This window comes from Beta vulgaris, chromosome 4 (genome assembly GCF_026745355.1).
Source record: "Beta vulgaris subsp. vulgaris cultivar EL10 chromosome 4, EL10.2, whole genome shotgun sequence".
In the NCBI taxonomy this organism is placed as follows: domain Eukaryota; kingdom Viridiplantae; phylum Streptophyta; class Magnoliopsida; order Caryophyllales; family Amaranthaceae; genus Beta; species Beta vulgaris.
In genome coordinates this window covers 9,091,100-9,117,106 of record NC_079205.1, presented here as the reverse complement: position 1 = coordinate 9,117,106, position 26,007 = coordinate 9,091,100, and the positions used below count along the sequence as shown (strand labels likewise).

Sequence of the window (26,007 nt, the reverse complement as noted above, 5' to 3'; positions counted from 1 at the left end):
TGGACCCTCGGTCAGTATCCCAGCATATTCAGCATGTGGAGCCTCAGCCGCTCTTTGCGTCTGACCTGGCCCTTATCACGGCTCAGCTCCAGGAAACCTTCCAAAAGGGTATGATGGACATGATGGCCATGCTCCAGCAGAGGCAGCCACAACAAGTTGTCCCGCTCAATCAGCATGAGCCCAGGGAGCGCACGGTCGTCCGCTCTCAGAGGGACAACTCTCGTTCTAATCGAGACCGCAGCCTAGGCCACGGTCCGATGCGAGAGACCCGAGCCACCGGAAAGAGAAAAGTCAGCGCGACAGGGGTCGGCCCGTCAGCATGCAGAGACCCATGTATCTAAATCCCCAAGGGGGGTGCGGGTCGGAAACCCCAAGATGCCCGAAGTTCCTTAACAACAAGAAGCGCCTCAGCCAAGGCTATGACGCCGGGAGTTCCTCAGGAAGAAAGCAAATGACCGAGAGGGCCAAGGGACTCGGCTCATTCTCAGCCCCCTAGGCTAGCTGGAGGAGGGCTCAAGTTCCTGATCCCCTTCAGTCAGGAAATCCTAGGGACCAACCTCCGGGTAAAATTAAAACCCCCCTGATCGAGCCATTTGCGGGCCTAACCGACCCGATGATCATATGGCTAGTTACAAGGCTCAAATGAGCGTCAGACAAGCTGCGAGGCCACTTGGTGCGCTTCTTCCCTACACCTCACCTAAGGGTTGGCTCTGAATTGGTTCCAAGAACTGCCGGCGGGGGTCATCACTGACTTCGCCATATTGGACACCTCTTCATCCATCAGTTCGTAGCAGGAAAGAGGCAAAGAAAAACCAGCCCTCACCTCATGGGGGTGAAGCAAGACAAGAATGAATCCTTGTCGGACTATATAAAGAGGTTCAACGAAGATCTCTCAAAATAACCGACCTACAGGAGCTGTAGCCTTCGCTGCCCTCATGTCCGGCCTCCAACCGGGTCGGCTCAGATGGTCATTGGCCGAGAATGAAGTCAAAACTTACTCGGAAGCCATGGCTCGGGCTCAAAGATTCATCCAAGCAACGGATATCTGCCGTTACTCGGACGGGTGGCAAGAAAAGGAAGGATGAAGGGAATCACGCGGGTCAGCCTAACATCAAAGAACGGGGGCCGAGGGGATCGGCTCACCGATAATGGCAACGACCCCCGATTCAATAAAAACCGGAAGGAAATCTACTTTGACATCCGGAAAAAAATTGGCTTCCCAGGCCAACGCCCATCCGGACTCATCGTCTCGGAGGGATAAGAGTTATGGTGTGACTACCACAAGGAATGTGGACACACCACCAACGACTGTCGGGAGCTCAAGAAATCCTTGAACGGTTTGGCCGACCAGGGCAACTCAACCCTACCTAAAGCGCTCGAGCGAAGAAAAGGGAAGCAAAAGGTGGGTCAGTCGAACAGGGGACACGAAGGATTCATTGGTGTCATCGCTGGGGATTTCGCGTCGGGAGGCCTAACCGGCCGAGCGCGCAAGGCTCACCTCCAGAACCTTAAACATCAGGTCTTGATGTTCAGCTCCCCGAGCAGCTGCCCCGTCATGACATTTGGGGAACCTAGTCGGACGTTGCGTGTTCCGCACGACGACCCCCTTGTCATCGAGCTCAAGGTAGCGAATACAAAGGTGAAGAGGGTATTGGTGGATATGGGTCATCCGCTGATATAATCACCCTCGACTGCCTCAAAAAGTGAAGTACACCGAACGGGATGTTACCCCATGGCTCAGCCGCTCATAGGCTTCGGGGGAACTCTGTCCACCCGGTCGGATCAATAAAATTACCCACTCGGATGGGTGAAAAGGGTAAGGGGAGAAGCCTACCGATCGTTCTTGGTGGTAGACATCCCTTTGCCTTACAACATAATAATGGGGAGGCCCATGCTAAACAAGGCCAAGGCCGCCATCTCCACCTACCAGCTCCTCTTGCAGTTTGAGACTGATGACGGGAAGGTAGGAAAAATTCAAGGCGACCAACAGGCCGCAAGAGAGTGCTATGTGAATAGCCTCAAAAATACCGACGTCCAAAAGGACTCGGACAACGACGTCCAAAAGGACTCGAAAAAAAGAAAATACGAAGGGGGTCAGCCCTCAACGAGCCTCGGGGTGTACATAACTGAAAACCCCAAGCAATACGAGCGTCCTCAGCCAGCCGAGGATGACGAAGAAGTCGCGATCGGCCAGGACCCCGGTCGGACTGTCAGGGTAGGCAAGGCCATGGCCCCAAACAAGGCAAGATATCATCCAAGTGCTCACGGAGTACCAAGATGTCTTTGCCTATGAGGCCACAGAAATGCCAGGGCTCGACCCGAAAATCATGTGCCATGAGCTTAACATCAAAGAGGGGTTCAGACCAATCAAGCAGAAGCTCAGGCACCAAGGTCCCGAAAGAAATGCCGCGGCAGCAGCAGAAGTCAAGAAGCTGCTCGAAGCGGGTTTCATAGAAGAGTGTCAATACTCGGAATGGCTAGCCAACGTGGTCTTGGTCAAAAAGCCGAGTGGGGCATGGCGAATGTGTGTCGACTTCACCGACTTAAACAAAGCCTGCCCAAAAGACAATCACCCTCTGCCAAAGATCGATAGGCTGGTCGATTCAACGGCAGGGCACGCCCTTCTCAGCTTCATGGATGCAAATGCCGGCTATCATCAAATTCCCATGGCCGAGAAGGATAGGGTTCATACAGCATTCATCCTCCTCAGGGTGTCTACTGCTACAAATGATGCCGTTCGGCCTCAAAAATGCCGGGGCGACATATCAGCGAACCGTCAACAAAATCTTCAGCGACCAATTGGGTCGGAACATTGAGGTATACGTTGACGATATGATAGTCAAAAGCAAGGCCCAGTCGGATCACCCTGCAGATCTGAAAGAAACGCTGAGCACCCTAAGGAAATACCGAATGATGCTCAACCCTAAAAAATGCGTCTTCGGGTTAAAGGGGGAAAGTGCCTCGGATTTCTAGTAGATGAGAGAGGTATAGAGGCCAACCCGGACAAAATCAAAGCGGTCTTAGAAATGAAATCGCCTCGGAATGTTCGGGAAGTACAGCGCCTAACCGGCTGCTTAGCGGCACTCGGTCGGTTCCTCTCCCGGTCGGCCGATAAAAGCTTGTTGTTCTTCAAGGCCCTGAAGCGAAAAGAGTTCGCATGGGATGACGAAGCCGAGCAAGCCTTCGCTGACCTCAAGAATCACTTGGCATCTTTGCCCAAACTGATCTCCCCTTGCCGGGGAACCCCGTTTATCTACTTGGCTGTCTCGGACTACGCTCTTAGCGCCGTCCTGATAGCCGAGCGAGAAGGAAAGCAACATCCGTTTACTTCATCAGCCACGCCTATAGGGGGGCCGAGGCGAAGTACAGCGATGTTGAGAAAATGGTCTTTGCCTTGGTGATGGCGAGCCGGAAGCTCAAGCCCTATTTTCAAGCACACCCCATCAAAGTCCTAACCGGACAACCGCTCCGGAAGCTTATTGAGAATAGAAATCACTCGAGTCGGATGAGTGATTGGGCAGACCAGTTAGCAGATTTTGGGCTCGAGTTCGAGCCCCGAAGAGCCATCAAGGCCCAAGCACTCGCTGACTTCATCACTGAATGCGCAACTCGACCCCCGGTCGGTTCGCAAGAGGAGTGGGAATTGCTTGTTGATGGTCATCCACAAAGAGTGGTTGTGGAGCGGGCTGGTCATCAAACCCCGGTCGGAGAAAAAATTGAATATGCTGTTAAGTTCGAATTTCTCGGATCTAACAATGAAGCCGAGTATGAGGCCTCATCCTCGGAATACAGCTATGCATCCTAGCGGGGCAACATCATCTAGCCAAGTCCGACTCACAACTATAGTGGGTCAGATTTCCGGAGACTATGAGGCCAAGGAGGAAAACATGAGGATGTACTTGGCCAAAGCCCGAGCTGTCATTGCAAGGTTGTCCGGATTCCGGATTACTCACATTCCTCGCTCGGAAAATCAGCAAGCTGATGCACTGGCTCGGATGGCTAGTTCTGCTGAGGGTCGGCCCCCAGAACCATAACTTGGGAAGTTTGAAGGAGCCTAGCATAAATGCCAAAGAGCAGCTCGTACTCAATCGATCCTCAAACTGGATGGGTGAAATTGTGGAGTACTTGCGAGACGGGACCTTACCCAGTGATCCTAAAGAAGCCGACCGGATTAAGCATAAGTCAGGTTGGTTCCTTTGGCATGAAAGGCAGCTCTATAAAAAGTCTTTCACTCATCCCCTCCTCAAATGTATAACTCCCGAGGAAGGAAATTATGTCCTCCGGGAAATACACCAAGGAGCCTGCGGAAGCCATCAAGGGGGTCGAACTATAGCCGGAAAGGCGCTAAGAGCAGGGTACTATTGGCCTACTTTGAAAGCTGATGCCTCGGACTTAGTCCGACGGTGTCCCTCCTGCCAGATTCACTCGGACATTCCAAGGGCGCCTGCCACTCCCCTCACCACTATTCAAGCAGTCCTGCCCTTCGACAAGTGGGGCATGGACCTGCTCGGACCTTTTCCCCCGCTTCTGGGCAAAGGAAGTTCCTAATTGTGGCTATTGATTACTTCACCAAGTGGACCGAAGCCGAGCCACTGGCGTCAATTACTGACAAGCAGGTTCAGTTGTTCATATGGAGGAATATCATTACCCGGTTCGGAATTCCAAGAGCCTTGGTATCAGACAATGGCCGACAGTTCAACAGCGGGCCGACTCGAGAGTATTGTGCCCGGTTCGGCATTCAAACAAGGTTCTCGGCAGTCTCCCGCCCTCAGACCAACGGGCAAGCCGAGTCGGCTAATAAAATTGTCCTAAAGGGTATCAAGAAATCCCTTGATGCAGCTAAAGGGGCATGGGTAGACGACCTACCTGGGTACTCTGGTCGGCTCGAACAAGGTGAAAGAAGCCACGGGGCACTCTCTTCGGCTTGGTCTATGGAAGCGAGGCTGTCCTTCCGGTCGAGGTGGGAATCCCTTCCCCTCGGATGACATTCTATGAGTTCGACCAAAATGAAGAAGAAAAGCCCGTCAACTTAGACCTTTGCCAGAAACCCGAGGCAATGCTTTGCTACAAGCCATCCGGTACAAGCAAAGAATCACAGGCACTTTAACGGCGAGTAAAGCCTCGGCCAATCAGTCTAGGCGACTGGGTCGTCCGAAAGGTCGAAGCCACCGGACTTTCCCATCTCAAAGGGAAGTTGGGGGCAAATTGGGACGGCCCTTACAAGGTTACAGAAATCATCAAGCCAGGGACATTCCGACTCGAATCTCCCGAAGGGGTCCCCCTGGCTCGGCCTTGGAACCTAGACAATCTCAAAAGATTCTATGTGTAATTTCTTTTTCGTTACTTGCACTAGGGGCATGATGTAAGGCCAGCACTACCTGGTCGATTTAGCAAGCTAACCTAATTGTAACTCGGACTTAACCAGTCCATGTACCAAGTCGGTTTCTACCCCAGAAATAAAAAGACTTAGCCAGTCTCATTATTTTGATCAAAAAGGCAAGAAACTTAACCAGTTTAGTCTATAATGATTATAATATTGCAAATAACGAAAAATGGCGACAAATGACAAGTTGCAAAATAGTAGTTGTATTCCAATTGATCAAAAGTTGTAAAATACAACCAAAAGTTTACAAAAACACGGGGTCAAAAGCAGAAAAGTTAAAAGGCCGACAAGGCCAAGGATGAGAAAATAAAATCCTAAAGCGGCTAAGTAGAAGGACCGGTGGCAGGTTGCTCAGCAGCAGGTTGCTCTGGAGGAGGTGGCTCGGTGCTTCCAGCATCTTCTTCATCATCATCAGTGTCGCTGTCCGAGCTCATCTCCTCAGCCATTTTGGCTTTAATCTCAGCTGCCTCGGCCTCAGACAACTCCTGGTAGCGAGACCAGACTGAATTCCAGTCAGCCTCAGGGCAGGAATCAGCCAAGGCTTCCCTTAGCCTAGAAAGCGCCTCGTCCTCGCCCATCTTATGGGAGGATTGGCCCACCTCGGCGCAGAAGTCATTACAGTCGTCCGACTTTTGCCAGGCATTGAACCACTCCTCCTGAGAGCGAGAAGCGGCCGCTTGGGCTTCTTTTAGTTGAGCCTCGGCCGCGGAGAGTTTGAGCCGGACCTCTTCCAAATCCTTCTCGGCCTAAGCTTGCTTGGTCTCGGCCGTAACTTTGGCGGACTCAGCGTTTTCTTTGGCAAGAGAAAGGTTGGTCCTTTCGACCTTCCAGTCTTCCCTCTCTTGCTTCCAGGTCGCCTCGCCCTTCTCAATTTTTTTGTTGGCCTCCTCCAAGCGGAGCTCGGCCAGACGCTTGGCCTCCTTGGCCTGATATACTTCATCAAAGTGCTTCCGAGCCGCCTCCTTCAGGCTCTGAACCTCCTGCACCAGTGTGAGCCGGTCCTCGGCTACTTTGGTCATCCGGATGGAAAACTGCAAAACAAAGACAAGTTAGAAAATAGAAATGAAAAAGTAAAAAGAGGAGTAAGGCTAAGGTACTTACGTCCATCCAGGAGCGAAAGAGCTCGCTCGACTCATTCTTCCCATTTACCGCGTTGATGTGATCTCGGTCGGTTTGGGTAACCAGTATCTCCAAGGCACTGGCAATCCGTTCTCTCTTGTCCGTCTTGGACATTTGAGTAAAGGGGACCGGCGCCTCGGATAAGGTCTGCTCGGTATGCGAGGTCCCCTGTGCATGGCTCGGGCTGCGCACAGGCTCGAAGTCCTCCGGGTGGAGGGAGATGTGGGTATTGTCATCCCAGAAGCCTGGCGAGGGCTGTTCACCTCCCCGGAAGGCTCTTGCCTCGCCTTCTTTGCCGAGGCCTCCGTTTCGGCTCGGGCCTTCGCCAAGGCCTTCTCCGTCATTTCCACCCTCTCTTCAGTGCGCTCCTTGCGCTTCCTCGGCTTAGGATTGGAAGGATCCTGCAAAACATATGAAGAGTTGGTGAGAATAAGGAAAAACTAAGGATTAAACCGGGTCGGATAAGGAAAAATCTTACCTTTGGCTTGGAAGGCTTGTTGATCTTGTTAGCCTTCATCTCAGCCCTAATCCGAGCCGCCTTCAGAGCAGCAGAGGTCAGTCGCTCGGCCATGTCTTGGTCGGTTTCTTTAAGGAAGGCTAGAGAGGCTTCTGCAAAAGGAAAAAGAGTTAGACAAAATGTCAAAAAGACACAAAAATAAGTCAACCGGACCCCCTCTTGCCGAATTACCCTTAGGAAAGGCCGGACTCAAGCCGAAGGCCGCCAAGAAATGCTCGTTCTTGAACAGTTTCAGCTCGGGAGCCAGTTCCCCGCTACAAACACCTCGCCACCATCGACTATCTTAGCCTCCAACTGAAAGTAAATAGCGGCCACGGCTTCCTCGTCGGATAGCTTAGGCACCTTGAAGTTCAAACAGTGGTTTGGCTCGGCTGACGGGGGCACGGTGGGGATGCCCCATTCCCCACCATGGTACACAAAAGCGAACCCTCGGCGGAACCCCTTCTGAGAAGTGGGGAGATCAAGGACTGTACGGTAGCCCCGCCGAGCCTGAAAGCACCACCAGCCCGGACCATGATCCCCGGCTGGCATTTCAAACAACTTGTACATATGCCGCCAAAGGGTAAGGGTCGGCTTGACACCGATGATGTCACAGATCACCTGAACCGCTAAGATGCCGCCCCAAGAATTTGGGGAGAGCTGACCCAAGCACAAGTTGTAGGCGTTCAGAATGTCTTTCTCAAATTGGGTCAGCGGGAATCTTAAGCCTAGTTCCATTGCCTTATAATAAAACGCCGTGCATCCGGGCGGTGGAGACAAGATGGTATGGCTCGCATCGGGTCGGACCAACAGATAGGGGTCCTTTATTTGAAACTTTGCTGCTTGGCCTCGGGCATCCTCCATTAAGGCCTTTATTAGAGAAGGAATGAAATTTGCTCCCGACCACCTTTGGGGTCGATCTCAGGATACGCGATCCGACCGATGTAGAGCTTCGCCTTCTTCTCCCGGCATAGCTATCCTAACTACACCATCAGACAAATATCTGTCTAAGTAACTCCTCGAAGAGGGATAGGCCAGGGACACCTCCCAGGGTAGGGGGATGGCACCCTCGGCCTCCTCCTCCTCGGCTTGCGAAGGAGTACTCGGGAGGGAAAGCGCCTCAGGCACAGCCGAGGGGCCGGGCAACTTATTAAAGTTGACACCAATACCATTCCCATACCCCTCACTTCCTCGGCTAAATTGTAAGGAGGTGAGGGAGGGGGTGTCACTGACTCGGACGAGCTCCCCATTATTTATCAACAGAAGGGGGTCGGCCGATTTTATTAAAAGAAAGAGAAGAAAAACTTAGCGAAAAAACAAAACAAAGGCGTACCTGGTCGGACGAAGAAGATGGAGCCCGGACTTAGAGAGAGAAATGCTCTATAGAGAGAGAGAGAGCAGAAAACTCAAATTTAGAGAGAGAGAGAGAATTGTAAAGTGACAAAAATCTCTCCCCTCTCTCCTACTTATAGGCAGAATCCTCGGTCTCCGTGTCCCGCGTCACATCTTGGACCGGGCTCGTGTTTCCACCACCTTAATGGGCCTCCCAAATGCCCAAAACTGTTCAAAAGACAACTCCCGGAATATCAATCGTCACAAAAGCATAAATGCCAGAAGTTGAATCGCCACCATGTTTTCAAGCACCCCAATAATCCACCGTTGCCACGTGGCATTTGGGTTTCAAGAAGTATTAAGTTCACCAGCTCAAGATTGCCAGTTCATCAGCTCAAGGTTACCACTCGGTCACCTCAGCCAGTGGTCCAAAACCTTAGGCACCGGCTCGGACAAGCATGGGGCTCATTGGCCCCTCATCCGAGCCGCGTCCAACTAGCTCGGCCCAAGGAGGCACTCCTCCTTGGTTGAGTAAGTCTCCTAAGTCCCAGATAGACTTAGCGAGAGCAGGCACCGGCTCGGACAAGCATGGGGCTCATTGGCCCCTCATCCGAGCCGCGTCCAACTAGCTCGGCCCAAGGAGGCACTCCTCCTTGGTTGAGTAAGTCTCCTAAGTCCCATAGACTTAGCGAGAGCAGGCACCGGCTCGGACAGCATGGGGCTCATTGGCCCCTCATCCGAGCCGCGTCCAACCGGCTCGGCCTAGGGAGGCTCTCCTCCTTGGTCGAGTGAGCTTCCTAAGTCCTAGTTTGACTTAGCGAATGTGGATACCGACTCGGACAAGCATGGGGCTCATTGGTAGCATATTTGATTATGTATCAATAAAAACTATGAAAACATGGTATTGTGAAAGTATACATAGTAATTCATCTACTTATTTATGCATCAAGGATAAATAAATTGGTCGAATTGAAATTTGACTACAAAAAAAGAGGTGTTGAACTAAAAAAAATGAATGAAGGATTGTAAATTAAATAGTTTTTCCTTCAAATTTTTTTTAATCTTTTGTACATACTTTTGCATATCCAATGCACATATTTGATCAGTAATATCTCTAAATAGGTATTAGTAATCATAATGAAAAGTTGATATTCTGAAACTCAACTTTGAGATGAATCTAACAAGATCCCACATGAATATAATTTTTTCATATACAATAATCACTATACGTGATCAAAGTTTTCTAACTTTGACTAGAACATTCAAAGTGAGAAAGATAAAAAAAAATATAGTGTATTTATTACGGAAACCTAAATATGTTAGTTTTAAACAATTGGGAAAAAAATAAGAATATGTCTCTCGTTCCTCGAAAGTACCCCATTTTTCCAAAAAAAAACCCAAACCAAGTCGCTCCCCTTACTCCCCCCAAGGCTCGTCGGCGACCTGAGTACCAACTACTCTTTCAGGTTGTCGACAAGCTAAATCGGACCAGCTTGCTTATGCCTTCTTCTCCATAGATAATGAAGCACGACGGTTCTCACAGTTGTTGTATAAAATGAGCACTATAAGAGGGGGGTGAATTATAGTGAGAGAATAAGCGTAATTTTTTGTAGAATTAAAATCTAGCTATGGAACACAAGAGATTTTAGTGAGGAAAAACTTCCTAGGCCCAATAGGAAGAAACAACCACGACCACAAGGGCTTTTAACTCAAACTCCCACTATGATAGACCAACAACTCTGTTACAAACCTATTAATTCTCTCGGGCCACAACCTGAGTTCCTAAACTCAATTTTCCAACAATGGTTCCCACTAACTGTTGTTCCTCTCAAACTTCACTCGTAGTTCCTTTCTTTTTTTCCTTTCTCTTGCTTCACTCAAAGCTTTCTCACAATTACATGAGTTCACTCAAACCCCTAATTAACCAAATGAATACAATTTCTGATAACAATGGAAGAGTAAAAACCAAATATAGTAAGTTCTCTTGGGAACAAGGCATTGACACTTTAGACAACTTATTTTAAGCTATGTCAGACACAAATTTATCTTGGGATTAGGCGCCTATTTATAGTGTAAGTAGTCATGAACTAACTTACTACTATTTAATCCACTAACCCCATGATCTCCACTAATTAAATTGCTTGGGAAAAAAGAAACTAACCTACTTACCCACTAAAACCTGTAGTAGTAAAATATTTTGTGGTTACTAAATACTTGGAAATAATTAAACCATTATTAAATAAATTAATTTAGAAAATATATATTTTCATTTTATTTTAAATGTATTCGAAAATCAGATTTAAGTTGAAAAGAAAATCGTTTGATTTATTTAAAATAAAAAGATAAGATTTTAAAATAGGATAGTATCTTTTTCAATTAAAAGAAACTATTTAAAATATTTTCCTAATTCATTCCCTAAATTTAGTGGGTCTAGGCCAGACTTAACTAGGATTTATATTTTACTGTTATTTGCTAAAAATAAATTAAGCGCTTAACAATAGATCTAGATTTAGGTGTTCTTAAGTACGTTTCTAAGTCAGTTCCCAACCGAAGTTCCTAAACTGTGCCAATGTATGTTCCTGTCATGGGAACAAAACTAAGTTCCTTTTGAGAATTCAACACCAATCATCTTTTACCTTTACTAGACTTTAACATAAAGAATATATATAATTCCCCTCAAAAAGAAAAAAAGAATATATATAATACTTCCTAATGTATTATAATCTTCATTCCAAGCTTGATTCTTCATCTCATGAACATCTTCACTTCGATCTTGACTAATTCTACTTTCTTTAATCTTCGATCAAGTATTCTCTTTATTCTTCAATATATAGTTTAATGAATAACCTAGCAACATCATACATAAAATAATACAAGTATGTCTTTTGTAGTTAAGTCATCTACAAAACTCAGGGTCAACAATTTCTCCCTTTTTAAAGATGGCAATAAAAGGCATACGTTACAAAATATATAATAAATATAATTAAATCAGTCACATAAAACAAAATTAACCAAATTAAATTAAATTTTATTTGACCTTTATTTTACTTTAAGTTAGGCAAAAAAAATTAATTTACTCTTACTGCCTTTCTCAATGAAAAGTTGAAAGTGGAAACATGAAACAAGGCAAAAATTTAATTTAGTTTTACTGCCTTTCTCTTTCCCCCTTTGGCATCTTCAAAATCAATATCCCGTGATTTCGAAAAGAAGAATTTCATCTATAAAAACTCATCACACCACCAAATTTGTTAGAAACAGTTGGTTAGTATAAGGAAATAACGTATTCAACTCTGAAAACCGCAATTCAAGAATATTAGCCATTTAAAAGACGCACACATGCACATAAGGTTTAGATTTTAAGATTATCAAACTAACATTGTTCCTTAATAGCATCTAAAGGAAAAAAAGAAAGTAAATGACAAAATAAAAGAGTAATGTTCCCAACAATTAACTAAAAACTAAGAAAGAGTAGTGTTTAAGGCTTAGGAGAGGAGGGTGTTTCAACAACTTCTTCCACGACATCTTCTAATTTCTTCATCACCTCCTTGTGGTTGCTCTCAACCGTTTCGAGAAGTTTGAACACGATGTTTTCCAAGTTTGTAACATTCGCGTTGATCTTTGTGATAGCCTCGGTCATAGCATGCAACTGTATGAATATAGCTTCATGACCCTTCAAAGCAACATCGACCTTTTCCGTTAACCCTTTAACCATAACATTAACATCCTTAGCTTTGCCCGCAAACTTCATCATAGCCTAGGATTGCCTCATAATGAGACTGAACAAATGGTCCAACCTCTTAGCATGTTCAAGTGTATAGGTAGATCCGATGGTTAGATTTTGTGAGGAAGAGGAGGAGGGAAAATCTGGGTTAGGAATAGCAGTGGGTTCCTTAGGATTGGGAACAGAAGGTTGTTCCTCTGGGATGGGAACAACAGCTGGTTCCTTTTCCTTGGGAATAAGGGAGTCAGATTTTGTGGAGGTAGGAGAAATTTGTGATTTTTGTGGAGGGGGAAGAGTAGGGGAGGCTGTTTGTGGGGTAGTCTCCATGGGAATAGGAGATAATTCTCTCGAGGGAGAAACACAAGGCTTGTAATCTTCCTTAGCAATCAAAACAAGCTCATCATCATCATCATTATCACGAAACACAAAGAAAGGAGAACTTAATACCTTTATATTTCGAACCCTTTTACTTGTGCGAGGGGCCTCAAGAGCCGGTTGTTCCTTTTTATCCATTGCTTCCAATGAAACAGCCATATTTCATTTTGCTTTTTCTTTTTCTCTTTATTCTTTATTCTTTTTCAATTTTTTCTTTTGCAATTTTTTCATTTTTCTTTCTTTCTTTTTCTTGGTCGGTTTCACCACCTCCACCATCATCATCACTATGTTTCCTAGTGATGTGTTCATTATTCATCGATTATTTACTCCAATCTCCTTAGTTTTGATAGTCGATTTGAGCTCTTTTGAGCTCGTTTCTCGTCCGGCCACACCGCCCGGTCGACCGGGCGAATCAAGAAACTCCAAATTTTCCCACCATTCACTTCGCCCGGCCAACCGGGAGCCCGACCGGGCGGTTTTGCTTCTTCGTCGTAATTTCTGAATCACCGTCGCCCGACCGGGCGGATTTCGCCTGATTGACCGGGCGGTTTCTCGTGACGCGTTTTTTCGGTTTTTTTAGCCGATTTTGTAAAAAGTATAAATAGGTTTTTAGTATTTTCGATTAGACTATCTTATTTTCTACCTTTTTAGGGCTATTTAGTTTCTCTCTCTAGTTTTGTTTGAACTTTTACATTACAAGATTATAGAGATCGTTGATTTCCTTTTCATTGTTCTTCAATCATTCGGTATTATTCTTTACTTTCTTTAATTTAATGAATTCGTTTATTTTGATCATGTTTATTGAGTTTATTATTGTCATGAGTGAGTAGTCTATTTCTAGGGTTAGAGAGGGAAGCCATGTTTATACCTTTTTATTGTGGTTTGATGTTCTTATATTGGATTGAATTAGAATAATTCTTTGATTTGTTATCTTGTTTAATTCATGTAATTGCGAATATCATGAGTTATGTTTAGCTAATAAGAATTAGAATCAAAGATCGTATTCATTAGAGGCTTGTTACAATAGGTAGTTTGATTATGTTGAGCAGTCACTGGCATATGTTAATCTAGAGTTGTTAATCTGACCAAGGATTAACGAAATACTTATTTATTGAACCTCAATCCAAGTATGTTGAACTATATTTATGATTAAATGGTTAAGCATGGTGGACCGATCGATTGCCCTAGCTTTTAATTATTTGATAAATTCCCATTTTTTGTGTTTAGTTTATTGTTAGTTTAGTTATTAATTCTTTCAATCATTTCCTCTCTGAAGTAGTTAGATAATTGACACAAATCTGTAGAACTCCTCTCCTTGTGGATCGACCCGTATTTGCCAGTTTCTGCTAAACAGACACTATGCACTTGCGGTATATTTTAAAACACATAAAGTTTTTGGCACCAATGCCGGGGAGACGGCTAGTTTCAATAGCTTTCTGATTAATTATTTGACTATTTCTACTGTCTCATTAGAAATTCAAGTTCCAATTGAGGCCATCTCATTGCAAATTCTTCTTTGTTTTTTTTTATGCCCAGGTCTAAAAGAACAGGTACTCCAGTTTCCCACTGATCCTGATCTTGAGAAAACCATCTGGCAGCTCAAGAAGACACAAAAGAAGAAAAAGCAGTCTGCTAATCAGGAAAAACCACGGAAGAACCAACAGAACCAATCATGCCTCCTAAGTCATTGAAGTCTTATGGGGTACCTTCTCCTGGCAATGTTCCCACAGGCCCTACTATGCCTGATATACAAGCAGCCAACTTCGAAATCAAGCCTGCCTCATTAATATGATCCAGCAGAATCAGTTTGGGGGCATCCATCTGAAGACCCTGCAAATCATTTACAACGGTTTCAACAACTCTGTCGTACCGTTAAGCACCAAGGGGTCACTCCTGATCAGTTGAAGGTCATGGTTTCAATTTTCATTAAAGGACAAGGCACAGAAGTGGCTGAACGATGTCAATGAAACTCAGTGGAGTGCTATATCTGAAGCATTCCTGAAAGAGTACTACCCTCCCACCAAAACTGCAGAAATAAGACATAAGCTTGCCACCTTCCAACAAGAACCCGATGAAACACTGAAGGAAGCATGGAATAGGTTCAAGGATCTGCAGAGAGAATGCCCACACCACAATCTGGATAAGTGGTTCATCACCCAAGCATTCTACAATGGTCTACAACCTCATATCAAGAGTATAATTGATTGATCTATGGGGGTGTCTTCCTAGATAAGGGGGTAGATGAAGGGTGCAATTTTCTGGCTAACTTAGCGGCGAATGATCATAGTTCCTCCAGGACTAACAAAGAAAAAGTTGGATGCTGATGCATATGCCTTGTTGTCTTCACAAGTAGCACAGTTGAGCATGAAGATGGACTCACTGAAATCTTCGCAGTCTAGTACTCCTCCCATGAGTATTAATGCGATGTCTTCCATGGCTCCTATTACTTCCTCCTTTTGTGAAGTGTGTGGTGTTCAAGGCCACTTTGGTCATGATTGTTGCTACATCAACCTGATCCGAATCAATGGAGCATGCAAATGCTTTTCAGCAGAGACCACACAACCCTACTCTAACACTTACAACCCAGGTTGGAGAGATCATCCAATTTTTCCTACAAGAACAACAATGTTCATAATTCTCAACCTCCACCACAATCTTCCTACCAACCACCACATCAAAACCCACCACAACATGCTGCTAGACAACCATATTATGAAGGGGCTCCACAAAACCCCCCTCCTGGTTTCAATAGCCTCAAAATGATGGTTTCTATGCATAAAAATCATGAGGAGAGCATCAAGGAGCTGAAGAACACCACCTAACATTTGGAGACTCAACTTGCTCAGATGGCTGGAAATAATGCACATAGGCAACCGGGTCATCTGCCGGGGCAACCGATTCCTAAAGAAACTGCTAATGTTGTCACTCTTCGAAGCGGTACACAATATGATACCCCATCTATGTCTACTGATGATTCAGTACCTCTAGTTCAGAATGATGATGTGGATGATAATGAAGGTGAGGGTAGCTCCAGAACTGAAGTTGAGTGCGGGAAACTGGATGACGCAAAGAAACGCAAGGAGAAGGTTACTGATTCTCCTACTCCACCACTACCTTTCCCCATAGGATGCAAAAATCAAAGGTCGATCAAAAACTTGGTAAATTTATGTCTATGGTAAAAATTCTTGAGGTAACAGTTCCTTTCACTGAAGTTGAGTGCGGGAAAGTGGATGACGCAAAGAAACGCAAGCATATTGTATGGTAATGGAGACTATTTGCTCTACTTCCGAACCACAAGTAAAGAAGTTAGAACTTAAACCTTTACCTTCTCACCTCAAACATGCATTTCTTGATGATGCTGAGGAATGTCATGTGATTGTCAGTACTAAACTCACAGATAGCCAGCTTTCACAACTTTTTACAGTGCTTCGCATGCACAAGAAGGCTATTGGGTATAGTATTGATGATCTAAAGGGCATTAGTCCTGATTTTTGCATGCATAGAATTAACTTAGAAGAAAATCACCACCCTTGCATACAACCTAAAAGACGTTTGAATCCTAATATGCAAGAGGTTGTGAAAAAGGAAATTATGAAACTACTTGACGCGGGCATCATCTACCTCATCTCCGATTCTAAGTGGGTGAGCCCGGTTCAAGTTGTTCCTAAAAAGGGAGGGACTACTGTTGTTAAGAATGATAGGGATGAACTAATTCCTACTCATACTGTTACAGGTTGGCGGATGTGTATTGATTATCGCAGATTAAACACCGCCACTCTGAAAGATCATTTTCCTCTCCCTTTTATTGGTCAGAATTAGAAAGATTAGCAAAACATAACTTTTTCTGTTATTTGGATGGATATTCAGGTTTCTTTCAGATTCCCATTCACCCAGCCAATCAGGAGAAGACGACGTTCACTTGTCCCTGTGGCACTTTTGCATATCGCACAATGCCATTTGGTTTGTGCAACGCCCCTGCCACATTTCAGGGATGTATGATGGCCATTTTTTCTGATTTCATCGAGAATATCATGGAGGTATATATGGATGATTTTAGTGTTTATGGTTTTGACTTTGATGTGTGTTTGCATAATCTCTCTAAAATTCTGAAACGATGTTCTGAGGTTAATCTGGTTCTTAATTGGGAGAAGTGCCACTTTATGGTGAATGACGGAGTGGTACTTGGACACCTCATATCTAAGCGTGGCATCCGGGTAGACAGAGCAAAAATTGAGGTGATTGAGAAACTTCCTCCTCCTGTGAATGTCAAGGGAGTGAGGAGTTTTCTGGGTCATGCGGGTTTCTATCGCAGATTTATAAAAGATTTTTCAAAAATTGCGAAACCCCTTACTCAATTGTTGCTCAAGGATGCCACTTTTGATTTTACTGATGCGTGTGTGGAGTCTTTTGACATGATTAAGGAAGCATTGATCACTGCCCCTATCATACAACCTCCGGACCGGAGTCTCCCTTTCGAGATCATGTGTGATGCTAGTGATTATGCAGTTGTTGCTGTGCTTGGTCAACGGAAAAACAAAGTCCTCCATGCCATCTACTATGCGAACAAGACCTTAGATGAAGCCCATGTCAACTATGCTACTACAGAGAAAGAGTTGTTGTCCATTGTTTATGCTCTTGACAAGTTTCGGACCTACCTCATAAGTTGATTGTCCATACTGACCATGCTGCGCTGAAGTATCTCTTAGCCAAGAAGGAGGCCAAACCACGACTTATACGATGGATACTCTTACTACAAGAGTTTGATTTGGAGATCCGTGATAAGAAGGGTGCTGAGAATGTGGTTGCAGATCATCTCTCTCGGTTGAGGTTTGAGTCAAGTGCTGACGGTCCCATAGATGATGTTTTTTCAGATGAGCATCTTTTTGTTGTGGCTACTCAATCTCCATGGTATGCTGACTATGCTAACTATTGTGTTAGTGGTTCTCATCCTCCTGATTTGACTTATCAACAGCGCAAAGCATTATTATTGGGAGGACCCACTCTTATACAAGAAGTGCTCAGATAGCTTATTCCGATGATGTATAGCTGATTGGGAGATAATTGGCATTCTCCAACATTGTCATAGTATGCCTTGTAGTGGGCATCTTGGCTCACAAGCTACAGTTTACAGAGTTCTCCAAAGTGATTTTTATTGGCCTACTATTTTCAAAGATGCTCGTGCTTTTTGTCTTTCTTGTAATGAATGCCAACGAACGGGTAATATTTCCAAGAGACAGGAGATGCCACAGATGGGAATTTTGGAGATTGAACCATTTGATGTATGGGGCATTGATTTCATGGGACCTTTCCCTTCTTCTTGTGGAAATCGGTATATATTGGTTGTTGTGGACTATGTGACTAAGTGGGTTGAAGTTGTGGCTTCCATTATCAATGATTCTAAGGTAGTCATGAAGCTTTTCAAGAAGGTTATTTTTCCTCGATTTGGAGTCCCGAGAGTCTTGATCAGTGATGGGGGATCTCACTTTCATCAGAGAACCTTCAAAGCTTTACTCAAGAAATATGCAGTCACTCATAAGGTTGGTTTAGCTTATTATCCTCAGACTAGTGGTCAAGTTGAAGTCTCCAATCATCAGATCAAGCGCATCTTGGAGAAGGTAGTCAACAGGTCAAGGAAGGATTGGTCACAAAAATTGGATGACACTCTGTGGGCTCTGCGAACTGCTTTTAAGACCCCTCTAGGAACCACCCTATATCGATTAGTCTATGGAAAAGCTTGTCATTTACCAGTTGAAATGGAGTATCTCTCAGCTTGGGCTGTTAAAGAAATTAACTTGGATTTGGAGGTTGCAGGGGAAGCAAGACTTCTTCAATTGAATGAGTTCGATGAGCTTTGACTAGAAGCATATGAAAGCCACAAACTTTACAAGGAGCAAACAAAGAGATTTCATGACAAGATGATTGTGAAGAGGGAGTTTCATGTTGGTGACAAAGTTCTATTATACAACTCTAGACTATGGTTCTTTCCTAGAAAGCTTAAGTCAAAATGGTCTGGACCTTTTGTTGTCACTGACGTGAAAAAAAAAAGCACATGGAGCTATTGAAGTGGCCAATGCAACTGCGACGAAGTTTAAAGTGAATGGGTAGCGTCTGAAACTGTACCATGAGGGAGCTTTCATCGGCCAAGTAGAGGTCATCCTACACACTCCCTGATTTTGATAAAAGGTACTACGGTCGTGCGGGACCATCTAAACCAGAGCTTTGCCGGAGGCAAGCCGTCTATTCTTTTCTTCTTGGTTAGTTTCGATTATTTCTTTTTTATTTTCATTTTTTTTCTTCTTTAGAGTGGTGAGGGAGAGTGTACTGATATTTGGACGAGTTTAGTGTGTGCAGGAGGAAAATTTCATGACTTGGGAAAATTTTGACGGGAAAATAGCGCAAAAGAAGTCCCCCCGGTCGACTGGGCGAATTCGCCCAGCCGGGCGCGTAACCGTTTTCAAACAGAGCGAAAAAATTCCACGAAAAAAAGAGTACCGCATTTTTCGCCCGGTCGACCGGGCGCGCAAGCGTTTTCATGGGTTTTGGTGACCGGGCAAAAAAAACTGAGCGCAATCTGGAAATCGCCAGACCGGGCGGAATGCTTTAATTTGCGAATGCCGAGCGCTGCGAAGAAACGAGAAAAAAATTTCGCCCGGTCGACCAGGTGGGCCGCCCCGACCAGGCAAATACCCCGACAGCCTATTTGGTCGCCTACTTTCAACCCTTCTCTTCATTATTTCTTTTCACTCTCTCTCAATATTTCATCCTCTCCAAAACCCTTGCTTTCTCTCTCCTCACTACCTCAATAAACACTCCTTCTCCTACCTTTCTTCCCTCACTAATTTCATCTCCTCCTTCATATTTTCTCCACCCTTCTTCTTTTTCTTCATCTTTCTCACAAAAAAATCAAAAAAATTTCATCTTTTCTCCCACTCACTTCAATTCACCTTCTCACCCAAGTTCACCATGTCAAGACCAAGCAAAAGGCGACAAAGCTTACGAGGGGAATCAAGCAATCAAATTCCACCGGATTCAACCTTCCCTGAGGTAATTTTTAAATCTTTAGAGCAAAAAAGAAAATTTTTAGAAGTTGAAATTCCGCAATATAATTCCCACTCATTTTGTTGATTTACAATCTTTGCATACTTTGGGTATATTTGCTGATACCAAGACTTTATTTGAGAAACTGGGCTTAGGAACTATGTTTGGCATGCTCTTTTGGACTTTTAGGCACCTCACCCTTGAATTTCTGAGTTCCCTAGAAGTAGGGAACAAAAATCAGATTCTTAGTTTTCGCCTCATGAATGAGGATCGAGAACTCACACTAGGCCAATTAGCTGCTATTTTTGGCCTATCCCTCACTGGGGAACATCGCCACCCTCCCGACCTTCTCATCAACACATTGTGGGAAGCCTTTACGGGCGAAGATGAAGTGAACAACCAACACATGTCTGCTGACCATTTGCACTTTCCTAGTCTTCGCTACTTGCAGCGATTTCTGGGATGCACACTTTTTGGGCGTGCTGAGCCCCACTCGTGTCAAAAACATGAGATTTTTCTGATGAGGAGTTATTTGTTTCCCGAGTTCGACTATGCTTTGTGCCTGCCTTACTTATGTGTCTCCCAGCTAAAACGAACTGCAACTAGTTTGCCTGCCACATTTGAGGATGGTAGTGTTAGGGGATAACCTATTGTTTTAGGTGGCCTTATTACTGCTATCGCTGTTCATTTTGGTTATGTCCCTGACATCAACAATGCAGTAGCTGGCCCTGCAGAGATTAGCATCGATTATATGATCAATGCCAAGTGGATAACGGCCCAATCGGCCAATAAGTTTATGTGGTATATTGCCAAGAAGCACTAGTAGAATAATTGTTTATTGCTGCGGTGATATTGCTGCGGTTTTACTCATACGCAGCAATATATCACGTAAAAAATAAAGGAAAAACAAAAAATAACCATATTGCTGCGGTTTCAGGCGAAAACCGCAGCAATATAGTTTCAACGGAATTTATTTGAAAAATTTTGACTATTTGACCAAACATATTGCTGCGATTTCTGGTAAAAACCGCAGCAATATATAAAAATAATATAAAAAAATATTATTTGAACCTATTGCTGCGGTTCCTATACAAAACCGCAGCAATATGTTTTTAAAATTACAATAAAAGAGCCCAGGTAGTGGACGGGTGTGTTTATTTCTCTCACTTACCCATCTAGGGTTTCCTCTCACTCCCCCCATCTTCTCTCTCTCCTCCTCTTTTCCTCCCATCTTTTTCACGCCTCCCCTCATCTTCTCTATCTCCCCCCTCTCTTCCTCCCATCTTTTTCACGCCTCCCCCTCATCTTCTCTCTCTCCTCTAACCTTCATCCTCTCAATCACGTTGGTCGACCGTTGGAAATCAACGACGGTGGCGTTCGAAATCGCTCGCCAGATTCGCAAGTTCGTTCGAAATCGCTCGCCAGATTCGCAAGGTCGACCGATCGTTGTTCGTTCGTTCGTCAACACTGTCTCGTGAGTCGCTCGCCGGATTCCAAGATCGTCGTCGACCGTTCGTTGCTCTTTCGTTCCTTAACAGTCTCTCGTGGGTCGCTCGCCAGATTCGTAAGGTCGCCTCGACCGTTCGTTACTCAACACTCTCACGTTTGTCTCAGTTGTTGGTCGCCGGTGTGTGTCGCCGGTGTGGGCAGTCTTTTAAGTTTTGAAATTTTCGAGTTGGTTTATGCAGAAAAGGGTACCTCTAGTTATCAATTTAATTTGAGGTTGTAAATGAAAAATGGAAAGTGAAAACTGAGGAATTGGCTTGGTTCACAACATACATGTTCTTTCTAATTTGTTCTCAAAATTCAATATTGTATTATCATATAAAATATATTGTCTGATAAAATCATAATACTTGTGTGTTTTAACATGATTCTACTATGGATCTTTTCTGCAACATATAGGGATACCATTTGTTATCATGCGCTCTTCTATTCTTTCCTTTTCTTGAAGTTTTATTCATCTTTCCTTGTGTATATTTTGAAACTTTAGTTGATGAAACAACTTAAAATATGTGTTTCCAGATATTTCCGATCAAGCAAAGAACTTCCCTCATTATTTTAGTTATTGAGAATAACAAATAATTTGTTTTTTTGAGATTTATACGTCATTTCATATGCAAATTTAGTGGATAGTGGTAGTCGTTTGGTTTTAACCTTTTAAATTTGATTGCAAAATGCCAAAAAAAAAAATAGTTACAAGCACTTATTGCTGCGGTTTTGGGGAACAACCGCAGCAATATGTCAACCTATTGCGGTTTTGGGCAAGAAATCGTAGCAATATTACGTGTCAACCAGATAATAAATAATAATATTGCTGCGGTTTGGCCTTAAAATCGCAGCAATATTAGTAGATATTGCTGCGGTTTAAAACCGCATCAATATAATTATTACCTATTGCTGCCCCCTTAATTGCTGCGTGCCGAAAACCGCAGCAATAGGCCATTTATTGACCGCAGCAATAAGCATTTATTCTATTAGTGAAGGAGTCCATCCTTCTTCAGGATCGTGCCCACTGCCTTGAGTATGGTGTAGGTTCATACCTACTTCCTTTGTGGGGTCGGGAGCCCATTGCCAGACGACCTTTGAGGACCTACCATAGGCAGTCCGCTGAGGAAGCCTCTTCCTCCGCTCTTGTAGACCCTATGATGGCCGCCCTTACCCGCATAGAGCAGGGACAGCAGTCACTTACCTCACAAATGGGCCGTCTTGAGCTCGGTCAGGCCACCATTCAGACCCACCTGACCACCCTGGACACACGGTTGACCACCGTGGAGTCCGACATGCGCCACGCACTCTACCCCATCTACCATGACTACTACCACCAGGGGCTTATTGCCCATGATGCTACCCATCCGTCTTGGTATACGCCACACGTACCTGACCCCAATGACCATGCGGGGGAGGGTACTTTTGGCAATGCTATTTTTGGTGGTGCAGGTACTTCTGGTGGCGGTTTCACTCTTGAGATGTCTGATGATGAGACTTAAGTTCTCTCTTTTCCCCTCTTGCTGCAATGAGGTCATTGCCGAGTTCAGCTTGGGGGGGGAGATTTGCTGTAAGTACACCCCTTCCCTTTTAATTGCTTTTTAGTGTAGTCAGTTTAATTAGTCTTTTTTTCATAGTTTAGTTTCATTGAAATAAAAATAAATAAATAAATCATATATTGCTGAAAAAATACGAAAAATACGATTTGACTAGATTGGTGTGATTGCTTCCCTGTGCCCATGATGTTCTTTGAAAGTGTATTTGGGCTCTTTATCTGGATAGTTGGGGACTTAGATTGTGATGCTGGAATGTGAACTCTAAATGCCTTGACCCTCAATGAGTTTTGATAATAAAACGCTTATCTTGACTGCATACTTGAATTGGTTAGAATATAAGGATTCATTCTTGCCAATGGATTCATTTCTATATCCATTATGTTTCTTGTGTGTTAGTTCCTCATTAGCTGACTGATCTTGACTTTGACAACGTACTCATTGATATCTGATGACTTGTGGCAATTGTGTGATAGAGGCGTTCTTTTGTCTGATTCTTGAGCCTCAAAGTGATTTTTGTGATATACTAATATCCTCCTTAGCCCCGCTGAGCCTAATGACTATTTCATGTTACTAAACCTCATTACATTCCCATGGCCCTTATTTTGATATTAATCTCAAGCCTAGCTTGGGGTAGCATATGTCTGAGTTAGTATCTGAGATGGTTTTTATGAGTTACTTTGGATGGAGATGATTGTATTAAGTTTCAAAGTTCGAGAAAAAGAAAAGAATAAGCAAAGTTAAATACATGTGATTGGATTGGAAAAATGCAAAGAGAAAGAAAAAGAAAGATTGAAAAAAATGAACAAAAAGTTAAAAATTCTTTCTTTCACAAGTGCTTGCAAAGAAAAAAAATTCATCACACTGCTTCAAGGATGAGTTCATTGAAAATTTTGTGATTTATAGAATTGGGACATTGTTATTGGCTATATTCAGGTTGATACTTCTAGTGACTTGTGCTCCCCTATTCTTGGTTTTTCCACCACATCACCCATACATAATCCCTACCCTTACGTAAGCCACATTACAGCCCTGAAAAAGTCCTCTTGAGCTTGTGCTTACATTGTTATTTGGATTGATGTGGAGTCAGTTTGTCAAGGTTAAAGAGTATGTTCGCTACTTGAGTCGACATGATTAGGTTGAGTGGCATTATTACCTTTCTAAACACATGAGAGTGAGTGGGAAGGGTTATTATGGTTGGGATGGTGAGTGATCGGGCACATCTTTTGCCTGCCACAAAAATGTCGAGAGGAGTGACACCCTAGTGAGTGCCTTTTCGAGATTTGTATGTCATATAAGGCAGCTGCATTGGATTGCTTATTTGGGCGATTGGTAAATAGAGTGATCTGAACAGTTGAACTTGAATTGTGCCTGCTTGAATGATTTATGAGCCTTATAAAAGATTTTGATCTCTGTTTTCATATTTGAAGGGGTGAGGCAATCATATTCTTGTTCATGTCATGGTTTTGCTTAGGGACAAGCAAAAGGTTAGCTTGGGGGATTTTGATGTGTTCATTATTCATCGATTATTTACTCCAATCCCCTTAGTTTTGATAGTCGATTTGAGCTCTTTTGAGCTCGTTTCTTGCGGATTTGATGTGTTTGGAGCTCTTGTCGTGTTTTGCAGGTTTTGATGGAGATTAGGCACTTTTTGCCTTTATCTAAGTCGCGACACGAAAGTCCAGCAGTCACACAAGGTCCAAGGAGTATCCGGAAGATCGCACGAGCGATTCGGTTGGATTGCACGAAGAAAAAGACAAGGAAATACATTCGCCCGGTCGATCGGGCGGTGTGGCCCGACCGGGCAAACCATCGGACTTAGCTGCTGCAAAACCAAAGGAAGGAGACGCTCACGCGCCCCACCGGGCGAATCAAGAAACTCCAATTTTCCCACCATTCACTTCGCCCGGCCAACCGGGAGACCAAACGAGGAAGCGGTTTTGCTTCTTCGTCGTAATTTCTGAATCACCGTCGCCCGACCGGGCGGATTTCGCCCGATCGGCCGGGCGGTTTCTCGGGACGCGTTTTTCGGTTTTTTAGCCGGTTTTGTAAAAAGTATAAATAGGTTTTTAGTATTTTCGATTAGACTATCTTATTTTCTACCTTTTTAGGGCTAAACACTTAGTTTCTCTCTCTAGTTTTCTTTAAACTTTTACATTATAAGATTATAGAGATCGTTGATTTCATTTTCATTGTTCTTCAATCATTCGGTATTTTCTTTATTTCTTTAATTTAATGAATTCTTTTACTTTGATCATGTTTATTGAGTTTATTATTGTCATGAGTGAGTAGTCTATTTCTAGGGCTTAGAGAGGGAAGCCATGTTTATACCTTTTTTATTGTGGTTTGATGTTCTTGTATTTGGATTGAATTAGAATAATTCCTGTTGATTTGTTATGCTTGTTTAATTCATGTAATTGCGAAATATCATGAGTTATGTTTAGCTAATAAGAATTAGAATCGAAAGATCGTATTCATTAGAGGCTAGTTACAATAGGTAGATTTGATTATGTTGAGCAACCGTGTTGGCATATGTTAAACTAAGAGTTGTTAATGCCTGACCAAGGATTAAGAAATACCTATTTATTCAAACCTTAATCAAGTATTGTTGAACGATATTGTATGATTAAATTGGTATAAGCATGGTTGACCGATCGATTGTCCTCGGTTTTTAATTATTTGATAAATTCCCATTTTTTTGTGTTATAGTTTATTGTAGTTTAGTTATTAATTCTTCAATCATTTCCTCTCTTGAAGTAGTTAGATAATTGAGCACAAATCTGTAGAACTCCTCTCTTTGTGGATCCACCCGTATTTGCCAGTTTCTGCTAAACAAACACCGTGCACTTGCGGTATATTTTAAAACACATCACCTAGAAGTGGGAACAACGGATTCTTCATCATCATGAATTACATTGACTCGGCCTCGAGTCACAATTCCATCCACCACACAAACTTTCAAATTATTCAATTCTTTAGAATTAAGCAGATTTCCCGTATAAATACTAATGGAGGATAAGCCTTTAAGATCAACCTTAAACTTAATCAAGATTTCCGTAACCAAATCACCATAACCAACAACAAATCCATTTTCTATACAACGACTCAAGTGTTGAATCATTAAAGAAGGGAAGTTAATGTGCTTATGAGAGACAAGACAATGCATATAGATGAGGTCTAGCATGCCAACTTGAGCACGTTTGGATAATCGGGGTAGAAGAGCTTTCTTTAGGAAATGAAAAAGAACTTTGTGAAAAGTAGATAGGAGGTTGTGGACTAGGAAAGTCGTTACGTTTTCCACCATATTTTTCAATCAATTCATCAAACGAAATATCAGAAAATGGATATGACCCCCTTTGTTTTTTAAAATATACATTTTTTCCCTTCACAGGAATTCCAAAAAGTTGGAGGGAATGGACCCTTGTGCACAAATCCTTCCAAAACTTCTTATATTTTTCCGATGAACTCGGTTATGCTTCCTTGACCTTCCTCTTCGATATTT

The 26,007-nt window shown here is 43.6% G+C and overlaps 1 protein-coding gene and 1 non-coding gene across 2 annotated transcripts; both read right to left on the bottom strand.

Moving 5' to 3' along the window:
• Positions 1 to 6,108: 6,108 nt before the first annotated feature.
• Positions 6,109 to 6,879, bottom strand: LOC125496466 (uncharacterized). The gene is made up of 2 exons (XM_048641929.2): positions 6,485 to 6,879; positions 6,109 to 6,414 (listed from the first exon to the last, which is right to left on the bottom strand). The coding sequence occupies exons 1-2, from the start codon at positions 6,614 to 6,616 to the stop codon at positions 6,130 to 6,132; spliced, it is 417 nt and encodes a 138-aa protein (XP_048497886.1). The 5' UTR covers positions 6,617 to 6,879; the 3' UTR covers positions 6,109 to 6,129.
• Positions 6,880 to 14,457: 7,578 nt separating this feature from the next.
• Positions 14,458 to 14,564, bottom strand: LOC125497206 (small nucleolar RNA R71). The gene has a single exon (XR_007273840.2). It is a non-coding gene; the product is annotated as a small nucleolar RNA R71 (small nucleolar RNA).
• Positions 14,565 to 26,007: the final 11,443 nt, after the last annotated feature.

Bases quoted from the DNA above. Each gene is read 5' to 3' on its own strand.
- LOC125496466 (XM_048641929.2), bottom strand. From the start codon at position 6,616: ATGTCCAAGACGGACAAGAGAGAACGGATTGCCAGTGCCTTGGAGATA. The intron at 6,415-6,484 runs GTAAGTACCTTA...TTTGTTTTGCAG, and splicing joins TCTTTCGCTCCTGGATGGAC to TTTTCCATCCGGATGACCAA.